Below are 15,718 nucleotides of genomic sequence, written 5' to 3' on the forward strand. Positions count from 1 at the left end.
GCTGTAGAAGCCTTTCTTCACAATCTCCGGCTGATGAAGTCTGATGTCTTAGACTCCTGCATTCAGCACAACTGCTCAAATGCTCTTGGCATTGCTTAAAGGGGTCCTATTATGCTCTTTTACAAAGTCTTGATTTTGTTTTGGGGGTGTACTAGAACAGGCTCTCATACTAGGTTGTTCGAAAAACACAATTTTTTACATATTTTACATTATTACAACACCTCTCTCCCCAGTCTGGCATGAACGGCTCGAATAGTTCCTGTATCAAATGAAGGCCCGCCTTCTGAAATACGAAATGTGCTGTGATTGGTTAGCTGGGCCAGTGTGTGTTGTGATTGGCTCCACTCGGCGCCTGGTCGGGAAATGTAATGCCCCTTACCATAGCTGCTGCGAGCTTCAGTGTAAATATTGCGTCAAAATCAAATCAATTTGAGCGCGATTTAAACCTGGATGATTGTAACCACTCAAAGTTCGTCTGCCTTGGGAAAGCTAGCGTGTCTCCGACATAGTGATAACACTCGTTGCCTTCTCTAGTGCAGCTCAACCAGGTCTCGACCCATTCGTCGATATTTGTGACATCACAAATCCCGGAAAATATGCAATGTAGTCCAAACGAGTCGTTCGTTGTAGTTTTTGAAAAGTGATTTCTGTTAAATAAAATATCTCCTTTTGAAGTGGACTTTGAGCTTTGTAACTTTGCAGATCTTTTTTATGCTCAAACAGCAACATTACAGACTAACTAAAGTTGAAAAAGTGAAAAAGCATAATAGGACTCCTTTAAGAATGCAAGCAGCTGGACACTTTTTTTCAAAGTGATATACTTCTGGTATTGCATTGAGGTTTAAAAAAAGATGAAACCCAACTGCATCTAACTCAAATTCTCCCATCCACAGGTTACACTTATGTTAAGGTTTAGTTATGCGAGTGTACGCTGAATGGATGCTATATTTTAACTTACTCCTCAGCAAATGTTCCAACTTTTTTTTCTAAATTTTTTCTAAATGAAATTCATTGTGGCTCAGGCAATGAGCATCAATAAATCAGTGCTTCACCAAAATGTGTAGGGAAATTGTGTTAGGACTTACAGTGGGACATTTTATTATCAAAATCTTTAATCAATGCAGACACATGGCAATCTCAAAGATCTTATCTTTAACATTAAGACGCTTTTTTTATTCTTGAGCTTGACTTTGTTTAGCAACTCTGAGACTATTTTCTTCACAGCAATTTAAAAAAGCCTCTGTCCAAATATGAGAGTTACATTTAAAGTGAAGAGATGGCTATTGCTTCTCAGCTTTCATGTCATGGTAGTAAATAAAACTCTGTCACATACAAATAAAAGAGAGCTGTTCCCACCAGAATCAATGTGGTCAGCACATGTGTTCACTCTTTTGCATTTTCTCTATCTCGGTCCCTCTCTATCTGTGTCAGTCATTCATGCTCAGTTAATGTTTAGAGCAGATGGCCATGCAGCACCAATATAATGATCACCATGGCTACCACGCTCTCTGAAAGAAATCTGCTTTGCCCTGAGCATAGTTCATCAAATTAGTCAGATATTTTGAATGGTGCAGACAAAAAGAAATGGGGAGGGGGTAGTAGTAGATGGAGACAGAAAGAAGTTGAGAGGAATGTATATTGGAAGTATATTTTGGAAGTTATATATAATGTGCGTAATTATACATTAATTACACTGTAGTAATCTATGGCTATATTTTCTGTGTTTACTGACAGTGTTTGATTCTGAATAAAGGGTCAGCAGGTTCAGTCTGCTATGTTATAATGTTAGTTATACAACCTATGCTGAGTTGATTATCATGCACTCTTCTCAATCGCCACCACAGGCAAGGAAAAAGGCAGTGTAGATGTAAATGATAACCAAACTAAGTACTACGATAGATAGGTAGATAGATAGATAGATAGATAGATAGATAGATAGATAGATAGATAGATAGATAGATAGATAGATAGATAGATAGATAGATAGATAGATAGATAACTTTTGAGCTATTTTCTTTCTTATTAGGCTTATTTTTTAATAGCTAACACAACATAATCATTGGTTGTATCAATGCAGGTCATGCAAAGGCCGTTCAGAGTGAACGTGAGCACAAAGACTTGATTGCAAACAGTAGAGCCACATCTGCCTTCTATTAGTAACAAAGGACAATGGCAGGTCCGACACAGACCTGACTCTTCAGAGGGGACCTAGCTGTGGGTGAAATTACAAACAGAAGTGTTTATCTGCTCAGCTTTTGAAGTAATCTACCTCTATTCAAATCCTCTCCCACAAAGAGGATTTGAAATGTCATTGGGGATGAACAAAGCGTGCAGACAAGGAAAAATGAAGCAACTTTAAAAGCAGACAACAACTGCTACTATTTTGTCTTCTGTGCTGTTGTTTTAAGAAGACTAAAATCAGAATGTGATACATACAATCAAAATATCACAAAACAAACTCACAGTGCTCTTCCAAAACAGACTCTTAGGTATGTCTCATACCTTCCCCCGTACGAATGCTGACTCTCTATAAATACCCGTTCATTTCAAAGGGGGTTCTTTCCTCTTTGTTTCCATTCTTATGCTTATGTCTTCTTGCTTCTTATTGAAAATGATAAAATGTCATGGATGTTGTTGGCACCATTAAAGCTCAGGCTGTGGAGTTCAGAACCCAATCTAGAAAAGTTTGTTAGAAATGTTTGCTGAGTCATAGTGCTGATGTGTTGAATGGAGTGAGAGTGCAGTTTTTTTCCTGACACACACACTCCAATGGCAGCGTAACACTTCAAAAGGAAAGATACACTGGTCCTGATTATGTTAAGTGGCTTGTGGTTTCTTTTGTTACTCTTTATAGCAACTTGGAAAATATGTTTTCAAGTCAAAGTTGGTAAGTTCAAGTCAAAATTGTAAATAAATGCCGGCAAAGGTTGACTGTGAAAGCTGACATTCTTGCTGAGCTTGTTTCCTTGTCTGTATGTCAGGGGAAAATAAGGTATGGTTAACGCTCAAATGAGAACTGCGAGAAGGACACTTTTACAGCCATGCATGCGTGACATTTAAAGCGCACTTGCACATGAGCTGTATGATCAAATTACAGTGGGAAGAACCAAGGTATGACGTTTCACTCAAAAGCACAACTGCAGTCAAACACCTATCAGCAGTATGTTTACTAAAGATCAGATGAACAACATGCTACATGACGTTATCTATTTCAGTACTGGAGTAGCCAAGCAAGTTATGTTTTAAAGCCTAAAAGAAAAGAAAAGGAAAGAAAGGAAAAAGAGGGTTTGTTCTTTAGCTATATATATATATATATATATATATATATATATATATATATATATATATATATATATATATATTAAAACACTCCACACATTATTCAAACAAATATGGGTTTTGATTTACACAGGTGAGCAATATGATACATTTTGCATATTTGGAATGCCTAAGACCAAAAGAAACTGTTCATTTATTTGATTGTCTGTTTCACACTGAGAACTAATGTAAAAGTAAGTTTTAAAAAGTAAAATAAGCACCTTACCAAGTTTTCGTCATGACATAGAAACAATGACATTATATGTGGACCGCATATATTTTACACTTATTTGACTCTTAACCCTAACCTCAAACAATTTTTTAAGCAAAATAAATATAATAATGATTCACTTGTTTGTCCCTAGTACCATTGTTAGAGTGTGAACCATGAAAGACAGAATATGTCACTTCCCAATTGACCTACTGTATTTAGACAGCAACCCTGAGGCTAAGGAACTGTTAAATCACTTAACAATAAATACAATTGCTGTAGTAGCTGTGTGCTTTGGTGTATTGGTTTAGAATGCAAAAGCACTGATCAGTTGTACACATTTATTTAGTAATGTGGGAGATCACAATAGTTAAGAGTTTTTGAGAGATCATTTTAAATATACACAGAGAGAGAATGAGAATTTGGAAAGAAAGAAACTCAAAAAACAGGACAGACAACAAACTGAATTCAAAGCCACTCCCAGTTGTCAAGAGACAAGATAAAGAAGATATTTAAGATAAAGGAATGTTTAAATAGTTTGTTTTTATGTTATGCAAGACTGTAAGACTCACTTAGACACTACGGCATAGGATTGTCCATAGAAGCTCTTACAAAACATATTTAAATAAATCATATTTAAAATAAAAAAGGCATTAATACTGTTTTAATTACATGTATAGACACCGCTAATGGAAACCCATTGTCTGAAAGATATATATAGACAGCTTTCAGCTGAGATCTGGTGCTTTGTCATTCCTGCTTAGAGAGATTTTTTTTTTGTGCTGTTTTCAGTGTGGGTTTATCCTACTGTGTCAAGCTGTTTGGCTTTCTCAGCTGTTGGGAAACCCTGAAATGGCTCTGAAATGGATCCATATTCAAGTTTCATGTAGCACACATGCAGGCTCCAAACCAATCACAATCTCCCCTTTCCAGAAATGATAATAGATGCGATTTTAAAATGTGATCAAATTTTTATTAGGATTATTGGATTGTATCCAGTCATATATATCACAGGCCAAGTTACAGAAAAGTTTTATTATTATTATTATTAACAATGTTTTATAAACAACATCAGAAATACCAAAGACCTGAATTTTGATTTACTGACTACCCTATATACAGTGTAGATGAAAATTAGAGAATGTAATTTTGAGGTTACTGCTTAGTCCTGTTGAAGTTAGGATTTTTGTTAAAGTGCCTTGGTTATTTTGTAAAACACTGTTCTACTAGCATGGTATATAGCCACAACTAAAATTCCATCCAATTTTGAATGATGAAGATTGCATTCTTTCTGGAAAAAATCAAGTGTTCATAAATTGTTCTCTAATTTTGAGCTTCACTGTACATCAACTTAGACACAGTTATGGACACATAATACATATATTTTTTTATTTATACGACTGATAATAGAATATTCCAATGTATGATTTTCCATGCTAGTTCTATAAAAGTTGAAATACAAACATTTTATAAAAAACCAAGTCTAACCTATGTGACTATAAGGGTGAGTCACAATGAGGTATAGTCTGCCATTGGCCTTTCTTACAAAAATAATAAAACATATAACAAAATGTATATTATTATTCATTTATTTTGCCCTTATCGCTCCACATGCCAATGGTGCCAGGTTTCCAACCCCTGCTTAAAAAGACTCCAATTTAAAGGTCCAGTAGATCAGTAGTTAAGCTGTTTTTAACTGTCCTTTTCTCCTACCATTCTGGACTCATACCGACGGAAGACTTGGTTGCAAGCAATAAATCTACAATTCTCTATTTTCTAAGATATTTTGACATTTCTAATGTAATTATTCGTAGAATGTATAGTGAATCTTAGCTTTAATCCAAAGCCACTTGTTACTGATGAATGCAGTATAAGAACATAACATAACTAAAAAATGGACATAGGTACAGAGCATTGGATAGCAAGATGATTGGTACCATTCTGTCTTGTTAAAATATTTCATGAAAGATAGGGCAGTTTCTATGTCTGCGATTCAGGAATTTTTTTAAATATCTCTTAACAAAAAGAAGCCATTGGTATCTGCACTACACAACCCTTACGCCTGTTTCACACATACTCCGTCTGCAGTGCGTATGCGGTCCATGTGCGTTACGTATGTGGTGCAGGAGCAGCACGGACTAATTGTGCTTTCACACAGGACGCGTTTGCAGTTCGCTCCTGATCCGCGGCTGTATACCACAAACACAACATTTATCCATTATTTTGATTTCAAATCAAAACGTAGTTAGCCTATACTGAAAGTGTTTTTTTCAGCATTGTGGTCCTCTTTTATCACAGTACAGTTAACACAATCTTTCATAGATATATTCACGTTTAAACTCAATTAATATAAACAGTGTATTAAATGCATTTGGCTTTTAGATGTGTATATTAAGTTGCTCAAGCAAGTGGAAACACATTTGAATACAGCATATAGCTTTCTTGTGTTAGGTTATCACAAATATTTTAAATTAAAACTTACCACTGACAGACACAGTCGGCTCTTGTGCCTTTTACATTTAAATCTTTATTACAAACAGTCCAGCAGGTCTTAAAGAACTTTGTTTTTCTACCTCCACAAGACACAAGTGCATATGTTGCCTTGTATATCTAAAAGTGCACTTTTATTTGTTTTAAACCTAGCCAAAAAGCCAGTGAAACACAGTAGACTTTAATTATATCTATTTATTGTGAAATTACTACATTTCAGTCTCAATTCATGTTAATTTTTACCGCGAACAAAGCGCTGTCACTGTAATTCAGCGCGTGCAGCACAGCAAAAATAGACTCGATGCGTAAACGATCGCTGCACTGCTGCAGACGCGCAGCACCTGGAACGCACTGACGGATCGCAACCGCATGCAGTGTGAAAGCTCTAATCCGTTAACATGGGTGCGTAAAAAAAACCGCAACGCACACGCACTGCAGACGGAGTATGTGTGAAACAGCCGTTAGTCTGTTAACTTGGACGGTACGGGAAAATGCAAAGAATTATATTTTCTTTCTTTTTTTTCTTCTTTTTTTTCTAGCTACTCTGGTGATCATGTCTGCTTTGAAACAGGGGCTAATATTTCACAGCAGAGTCTGACTTGAGGAGGGATACAACATTTGAAATTTTGTATCTTTTCTAAGCACCTCTTTAGGCCATTTCTGTTTTGATTATCTTACAGTTTTTAACAGTCCAGATCACTAACCAGCAGCCCACACTACCCCAGAACATTATGCTAAAATAAATTATGTGTTTTTACTATTGGTAATATTCCATGTCTTCCATGTAGGACGCAGAAAGGGCAGCCTTGTGAATGGACCCTGAGCAGACCAGATGGAAACAGAAAAGACCAGCCATGAGACGGAAAAAAGTCTGATACTTTCACAAATCAGTGCCACTCAGCAGACAGATCCTCTTCTCACCAAGCGCCAGAATGGAGATCCGTCTCAGAAGTTCAATGGGGACACTAAATGGAGCCATTTCAAGCCCAACACAGTAGTTTACCCAATGAAAAGTCAACAGGAGAATTGTTCTGGGCCTGCTAATATGCAGGGGATATTGGATCAAAGCATGCATGAAATGAATGGACAGATGAAACATGCTCTTAGTGAACAGACATTTTTAGATTTTCACCAGCCTAAAAAACTCTGCACTGATTCAGAGGTGAATGGAAATGAGGGTCTGAGGCTTTGGGATAATAGAGATGCAGGAATGGAGAACCATTTAGAGGGATTCCCTAAGCATAATAAGCCAGGGGATTTTGAGATAAAATATAGTAAAAGAAACTGTAACTTTCCCAATGGGGATTTATTCTTACTGTCAAGGAACAAGCAAGTTCCAATGCCCAATGGTGCTACAACAAGCCTACCCTCAGTAAAGGGTACAACTGGTGACCTCTTAGAGAAAACTTTGTCTCAGTATTACCCAGAGCATGTGTCCATCGCACCTCAAACCAACTCATCTCAAGTAGATCAGGTCACCAGCAACCTGCCGGAGCAGGAAACTCCTTCACCTTCATTAACCTCAGGTTTTCCTATTTCACCCCAAACATCTGCCTCCGAGCCACTTGCCAAGGCACCCCCAGAAGTACAAGGCAGCAATGGCTACAATCCAGAATTCACAGTGAATGGATACTCTAGTTTTGTAGTCAAGCAAAATAAGCCTACTTATCCTCTCTCTGACCTGCCAGATATGGGAACACAATTGCTGAGTCAGGAAGCTTCGGAGTCCAATGTGCCATCACAGACAGGCATCAATGGTTGCTCACAGATTCAAGAAGATAGAGAAGGCCTTCCGAACAACTCTGATTGTTTAAGCAAGTCCAACCAGGATTTTAGTCGTGAATCTTATATATTGCCCCCAGTGATGGCAGGAGCACCATCACAAAACACTCAGACAGGACAGCAGAACCTACAGATTAAGGTGCTACAGAAACAACCAACCGATGAAAGCCTCCATGACAATAGAGACTTTTCCTTGCCACAGCAACAGATTCTTGAGCCACATATAGTAGACAACAGGTTGACCTCCCAGGCCTGTATATCAGCTTCTCACAATCAACACAGTAAGCAGAAAAATAAGCCTAAACCAGATCAGGAAAAGACAACGTCAGGGAATACAGATCACTCATCCCAGTTGAAATGGATAGATTTAAACTCAGCTTCAGCACCACAGCCATCTACTGACCACCCCCAGATGTGGGATTTTTTCCATCCACAGACCCACATGCAGCAGCATACAGTCACACAGAGCCAAAGTCGTAGTATAAACTCCATGTCCTCAAACAACTTTCAGTCTCAAAATTTCAGTAATCCTAGTTGTCCGTCATATGAAAATAAGGCACAAGATAGTTACAAAAACTCCCAACCTCCTACACCGTTCCCCCACAATTCTGTCCCTGAATGTCAACAGAGCAATTCTGGTATGCACGATCATAGTAAAATGCAATTTAACAAGCACACATCCCAGCAATTGTGCAAAAATGATCAAGACCAGATACAATCACAGAGCTTCCTTTCTCAGCCACCACCTGCTGAGCATCAGCAGCAAGACAACAGCACACTTACCCATCAGCTCCCTCAGGATAGACAGAATATGCAAGCAGCTCCACAATCACAAGATGTTTCCCACAGCCAGGTAGATGCACCACTCTTGAAAAGGCTTAAAACAGACTGCCTTCATTCAGAATCCCAGAAGTTATCTCTAGGTACAGAAACACCAGCAGAAACACTGTCTAGTCCAACTATAAGAGAAAACTCTACCTTTCCAGGCTCGTCTAAGTCAAATGTACAATTCTTGACTAAAGAGGCCCAAGCTCTAACAGAAAGAATACTCCAGCAGAACATGCAGAACTCTCAGAACACCAGTAAACAACATCCAAATTACCAGCAACCTCTCCAACACAGGGTACATAATCATTTGGAATTTCCTAATTCTCCGATTTCTCAATCACAACTGTTACAAGTTTCTAATAGTCTTCAGATACCTGCTCAAACATTTACCAAAGTTGAATTCCAAGAATCCTTTGGCCAAATCCAGAGAGAGTCTCTCCCAAGCCAAGGTGCTCAAGGAGATTTGCACGCAGCCTTGCGAATGCACCTTCTGCAGAGGCAGGAGCGGCAAGGCCCCAACAACATCAGGCCAAGTATGCTGGCCATAAAAAGTGAAAACTGCTCTGGTTTAGAAACCTCAGATCAACATCCACCCATAGAAGTACAACAGCAAGCTCAAGACAAAACCAAAGTCATGCCAGTGGTAGTAAAGCAGGAGCATCCTTCTTCGTCCTGTGAACAAAGCCAACACTGGAGCATTCTAGCTACCATGGAGCAGCAGTTAAAACAGTATCAGCTCTCACCTGTGTTTGAAAGAAAGTCTTTGGTCAACAAGTCACCCAATAAGGTGAAGGTAGAGATGGCTGGGGCTGTGACTGTGCTCTCAACCAGTGCTGAGGGGAATGTCAAGGAACAGTGTAAACTACAAAACTTCACCCCACCTAAAAAGATTGAACCTGGGTTACAAACCTTTCTGGAGTCACCCGTGAAGATGCTTGATACACCAATAAAAAACTTGCTAGGTACACCTTTGAAGACACAGTATGACATTTCGTCATGTCATTGTGTTGGTAAGAGGTTTTACACAGCTACTTTTAGTCCCGTTTTTACACATTTTGTGTTCTTTATACATTAGAACTGCACAACTGTTAAGACCTCTAAAGAGAACATCTTCAGTAATACTTAATGTTAATAGTTTAATGTTGTATCTTAGTGATATTTTGTTGTTATTAATTACATTAAATCACATATTAGTTAAACTTAGTTTTGTTTATGACCATCTACTAAAAATACACAATACCTTTTTCTTATTCTTTAATCCACAGATCAAATCAGTGAAAAGGATGAAGGCCCATATTATACTCACTTGGGATCAGCACCAACTGTTGCAGGCATCCGCAAAATTATGGAGGAAAGGTATGATATTATGAACTCTAATGATATTATAAACTAATATACCATATTATATCACTACCTTTCCCTCTGACAGATCCGGACTGACTGGAAGCGCCATTAGGATTGAAAAAGTTGTGTATACGGGAAAGGAAGGGAAAAGTGTGCAGGGCTGTCCCATTGCTAAATGGGTAAAGACAATTTATTTTCATCCTATGTTTTCTGTGTGTGTACATGTATTGCCTCTCTTTGTCTGTTAAATATTAAAGCATGCTTGTTGGTTCCCTTTCAGTCAGTCACTCTTGACATCACATCGGTGACCGACGAATTGGAATTTCACTTAGAGAGAGCAATCCACTTCGAGTGTAAACTAAACGAGCCAATGCACATTGGCATGCGATGATTGCATCCAGCCGCCGATCACAGCGTGAGCATAAAAAGGCAGCCAGTGCAACGCATACCAGCTTTTCGCTTCAGAGCCGAGCGATAACATCGTTCTGCTCCTACCAATATCTTAGTTTTTGACAACGAGTTCAATGTGCTCTAGGGAGCTTTTTGTGTTGGTGAACGGCGCTTCAGCGGTGGTCGTTCCTGTGTCGAGTGGGTTGCGCACTTCAGACTGCACTACCCCCTGTCGTGCTGCTGCAAGTGGTCATTTGCCCTGTGCATCTCAGCACCTAAAAGAGCATTTCTCTAAAAGAGCTTACAAGGGTGCGTCTTTGTAAAGATGATGAATCGTCTTTTTGAAGATGCTGTTTCACCCGTGCGTTTCTGGTTGCGGTCGTTACCTGGCGCCGGGTGATGGTCACGATCGCTGGATGAGTCATGTTCCCATTGCGGGAAGATGACCATCTCGGAGCTGCAGGCCAGGCTCCATTACCTCGAGGGGGGTGGAGCTCCATTGCCTCTGCCGCGATCTAGTGTTCGTCCTGGCGGTAGCCAGGCGAGGGCTACCTCGGGCAGTAGCATGGGCATTCAGAGGGTTACAGTGGTGACAAACCCCTCAGGGAACCAACCCTTGGAGGACCATCACTCCTCTAGCGCTTCGCAACCAGTCGAGCCACCAAAGGAACACGCTGGGCCCCCTTCAAAGAGTGTACCAGCGGTATCCTTCGGGTCTCCTCCCACCAACCGGATGTCGATCACTGCATCGGAGGGAGAGGAGAGGAGAGGAATATTCACTGCATCTCTCTGGAGAGGAATATTCGACTGCACTGCTGCCCTCCGGTAGGGTGGCAACGCCTGAATCGGATCCGGAGATGTCGGCTATGCTTTCCCAGGCTGCCGAGTAGAAACCTCCACCGCGTCCCGAGCCCTCGAAGTTGGACGATTGGTTTCTCGGGGTGGTTCGTGCCGGTGCCTTTCTTCCCGGCGGTACATGAGGAGCTCACCAGGTCATGGACGGCACCTTTTACTGCCAGAAACCAACCTGCTGGTTCCTCCGCCCTCAGCACCCTTGACGGGGGTGCAGCTAGGGGGTATACGGCGATCCCCCCGGTGGAGCGGTTGGTAGCGATCCAGTTGTGTCTGAAGACCGCCGCCTCCTGGCGGGGAAACCCGTCGCTCCCTTCCTGGGCCTGTAGGCATTTGTCTGGTTTGTCCGGCGGTGCTTATATGGCTTGTGGAGAAGCTGCCTCCGCCTTACACGCTATGGCGTTACTGCAGGTTCATCAGGCCAAGGCACTGAAGGACCTGCACGAGGGTGGTCACGATCCGGAAGTTCTGAAAGAGCTTCGAACCGCTACTGACCTCGCTCTCCAAGCGACGAAGGTCACCGCGAGTTCTCTGGGTCGTGCAATGTCCACACTTGTGGTCCAGGAGTGCCATCTCTGGCTGTGTCTGGCAGACATAAGGGACGCCAACAAAGTACAGTTCCTCAATGCCCCTGTGTCCCAGACTTGCCTCTTCGGTGATGCGGTCGAGAGCTTTGCCCAGCATAAACCCCCACTCCCGTGATGCATCTGCAGCAGCCTCGAGCAAGCGGCGCCGTGGAGCTGGGTGTAGGCAGGCCGCCCCGCCCATCCAGGCCCCCGTGAAACTTGGCGGTGAGCAGAAGAGCAAGAGGCCCCGGGACGGGTGACCCAGAGAGAGAGGGAGCTGCTCTTTGGGGAATGATGAATGCACCTCTCCCTCCCCCCGGAGAAGGGCCGGGTGCAGTATCTGGTTTCCAAAAATCTTGACGAGAGAGCGGTTTTCTCAGTCTCTGGGTCCTAAAAGGGCACGGAGAGTCGCAGATGGACCAACACCAGACCACACTCATCCTCCTCTCTCGCCAGCAGGCAGCAGCGGGCAGTTTGAGAGCGTCATCAAAGGCCCTACTCAGGGTTCCCACTCTTTCATAAACACCAGATTCAAGGACTTTTTAAAGCACCATTTATTTTATATCAGGCACCGATCCAATTCACACCCCAGCATATGTAGTGTCATGAAAGACCTTACAGTACTTAACATTTCACCACTTACACTTAACATTTACATAAAACATTTAAGAGTAATAATGTTTTAAATGTGTAAGTTTCATAAATTTAGACCGTTTTGAGCAGTTGTGTTCAAAGGAATTTAATTAAATCCATTGAAGTCAGTACTGGTAATATTCAAATACAATTTCTAAAATATTGATAAAATATGCATCAAACTGGTTTTTGCTGTAGTTCTTGTGCAAGATTTAAATTTGAAAGAATTTCTCAATTTCTTAATAAAAAGTGGTTAAATGTTGAAATAACACGGTAAAACCTGTTAACATAAAAAAATTGCACATTCACTCAAAAGAGACGTTACTCATTAATAAATAAACAAGTCAAAATAATTTTGTAAATTACTTTTTATTGTAAATCCCATTTTTTCATCTTTGACCTAGAGGAATGCAGCTGCTCAAAATGTCAATATTTTTTGAAAATATTTAATGAACATTTTAAACCTTGTACATGTGCAAATCTGCAAAAAAAATATTAAGAAAATAAATTCTCTTTCTATTTGCTTTTAAACTGTAAACGCTTTTCACTAAACATTTTTCAAGTTCTAAATTTTTCTCCTTAGCTCCATGTTGCAGTAAGTTTTGGGAGCTCATTTTTAGTCCATCTCCTATCCTGAAAAGTCTGTCTTGCAGAAACTGACAAAAATGAGCTCCTAAAACTCACTGTCAGATTCTGGAAGATCAATTCTTCAAACAGTGGTACAAGAGGATGTGGTGTTGGTCCTTCAAGAGTCATTCACAACGTATCTGTCCATAAAGCCTATAAAAATAGTCTTCATGTATTTCACAATACTACAGCATGTTATTCTAATAAAGTGAGGGTCATTTCTTAGGATTTTTTTAATTCTGGAGACTCAGGAAGGTTGCAGTTCTGGAAAATGTTGGCGCTGGAGACTAAATGCTTCCTGATGGTTTCACACCTAATTCTTCATATTAATTCTTAATTCTTTTGCAGTTAACGTTTGTCTTTTCTTCTTCACCTTTTTTTCTGACCCCGCTGTCCCAGTGAGCATTTTGCTGACCAATGGTCATGTCTCAAATTAGCAATTTCTGTATTGCATTAGTTTTTAATATTTCTCATGGGGATGTAATCATTTTTGACTTCTTAGTCTGAGTTAAATATCTTTTTTTTTTGGCTAATTTCATCCAGAAAAAAAACCTGCCTAATAATTCTGCACACCTTAATACGGTGTTTTTCATTTCCAGCCTTCATGGACAATTATATATCACTTATAAATGATTAAATACAAAAATAATAGTAGTTATTAAGATTGATGTGGTTTGGAATTGGTAAAATGTGCTTGGAAAAAAATATTATCAGAATATCAACATGCATAATAATTATGCACTCACTGTAAGTGCTCCCTTTACACAGAGTGCCGCTATATCACGAAATCGAAAGTGAAATTGAACAGCAAGCACTTATTCAAATGCGATTTCAATACCCCGCATATTGATAGCAGCTCCCTGATGTATTATGGGGTTAAAGCAAAAAAAAAAACTCTTTTGACTGAAAATTTTTCCTCAGCCAAACCCCATTCCACAGCCATACCTGTCACACACCCAGTTTAAGAGCAGTGTTTTTCTTCTTGTAATTAGGAGCGCTTGTCCTAATTTAAAAAATTTAGGAGCACCTTCTGATCAATAATAATTTTTTATAATTAATAATTTTTCTAATTTTATTAAATGCATGCAGTGTTTCCGCTAGGATTTTTTCCAGCTGTGGTGGCAGGACTATTTCTCATGGACCACGCATTTGTGTTTTCATGTGGACGGAGATTTTTTTTTTTAAACGGAAGAAGGAAAAACTCAGTTTAGAAAAATACACATGTATCTGTGAACATGGCCTTATTTTAACTAAAAAATACAATAGTAAATAAAATAAGAACAAATAAATGAATGACAATCAATAGCACAAACAAAAACAATAAATGTTTTCAGTTAGGTCTAACTATAATCTATACTCAACTGTAAAATAACACTGGATAGTCTTCACTGTATAATGAAAGGCAGCAGGAGGTTTATTTAGGCTGCTGTCTCTTTAAGACCTCATGCACGGATCTAATATACTGATACACTTTCATGTGTCACTCCTTCCGCACCACAGACCATTTCTGCGGTTCGCGTTCGAAGGACGTGCATGTCAGTACAAGGTCCTGCCCTTCGGGCTGTCCCTGTCTCCCCGTGTCTTCACGAAAGTTGCGGAGGGGGTTCTTGTTCCCCTCAGAGAGCAGGGTGTTCGCATCCTCAACTATCTCGACGATTGGCTTATACTAGCACAGTCTCAGGATCAGTTGTGCGAGCACAGGGACCTGGTGCTCCGGCACCTCAGCCAGTTGGGTCTTCGGGTCAACTGGGAAAAGAGCAAACTCTCCCCAATGCAGAGGATCTCTTTTCTCGGTATGGAGTTGGATTCAGTCGAACAGACAGTACGCCTCACAGAGGAACGTGCGCGGTCGGTGCTGAACTGCTTGAATTCATTCAAGGGCAGGATAGCGGTCCCACTGAAACAATTTAAGAGGCTCCTGGGGCATATGGCAGCTGCAGCGGCAGTTACACCGCTGGGGCTGCTTCATATGAGACTGCTTCAGCACTGCCTTCATGGCCGAGTCCCGAGGCAGGCGTGGCAGCATGGCACTGACCGGGTCCAAGTTACACCGTCCTGTCACCAAACCTTCACCCCATGGTCAGACGTTGCGTTTCTCCGGGCAGGAGAGCCCCTAGATCAGGGCTCCAGGCATGTTGTGGTTTACACGGATGCCTCCAACACCGGCTGGGGGGTCACGTACAACGGTGTCGGGGGTGCGGACTGGCCCCCAACTGCACTGGCATATCAATTGCCTAGAGTTGTTAGCGGTACGCCTTGCCTTGAACCGTCTCAAAGGGCGCTTACGAGGCAAGCACGTGCTGGTCCGAACGGACAGCACGGTGACCGTTGCGTACATCAACTCAACCGGTCTGTTCAACTGTACGGCCGACAAACTGTCACGAGCTACGCTCCCAGGAGAATGGAGACTCCATCCCCAGACAGTCCAGCTGATATGGAGACGATTCAGAGCCGCTCAGGTAGACCTGTTTGCATCTCCAGAGACTTCTCACTGCCAGTAGTTTTACTCCCTGACCGAAGGAACACTCGGCAAGGACACACTGGCACACAGCTAGCCGCGGGGCCTTCGCAAGTATGCATTTCCCCCAGTGAGCCTTCTGGCACAGTTGCTGTGCAAGGTCAGGGAGGACGAGGAGCAGGTCCTGCTGGTGGCCTATTGGCCTTCCCGGACCTGGTT

The 15,718-nt window shown here is 41.1% G+C and overlaps 1 protein-coding gene across 1 annotated transcript in view; it reads left to right on the top strand.

Annotated features, from left to right (window-relative positions):
• Positions 1 to 15,718, top strand: part of tet2 (tet methylcytosine dioxygenase 2) — a 32,488-nt gene that overhangs the window by 8,013 nt on the left and 8,757 nt on the right. Inside the window, exons 2-4 of the mRNA XM_016285331.1 lie at positions 6,808 to 9,639; positions 9,895 to 9,985; positions 10,059 to 10,152. Coding sequence (XP_016140817.1) covers positions 6,852 to 9,639; positions 9,895 to 9,985; positions 10,059 to 10,152 — 2,973 coding nt within the window. The 5' untranslated portion in view covers positions 6,808 to 6,851. The remainder of the gene's footprint in view (positions 1 to 6,807; positions 9,640 to 9,894; positions 9,986 to 10,058; positions 10,153 to 15,718) is intronic.

The sequence above is a fragment of the Sinocyclocheilus grahami genome, unplaced genomic scaffold, assembly GCF_001515645.1.
Source record: "Sinocyclocheilus grahami isolate Dianchi unplaced genomic scaffold, SAMN03320097.WGS_v1.1 scaffold196.1, whole genome shotgun sequence".
Lineage (NCBI taxonomy): Eukaryota > Metazoa > Chordata > Actinopteri > Cypriniformes > Cyprinidae > Sinocyclocheilus > Sinocyclocheilus grahami.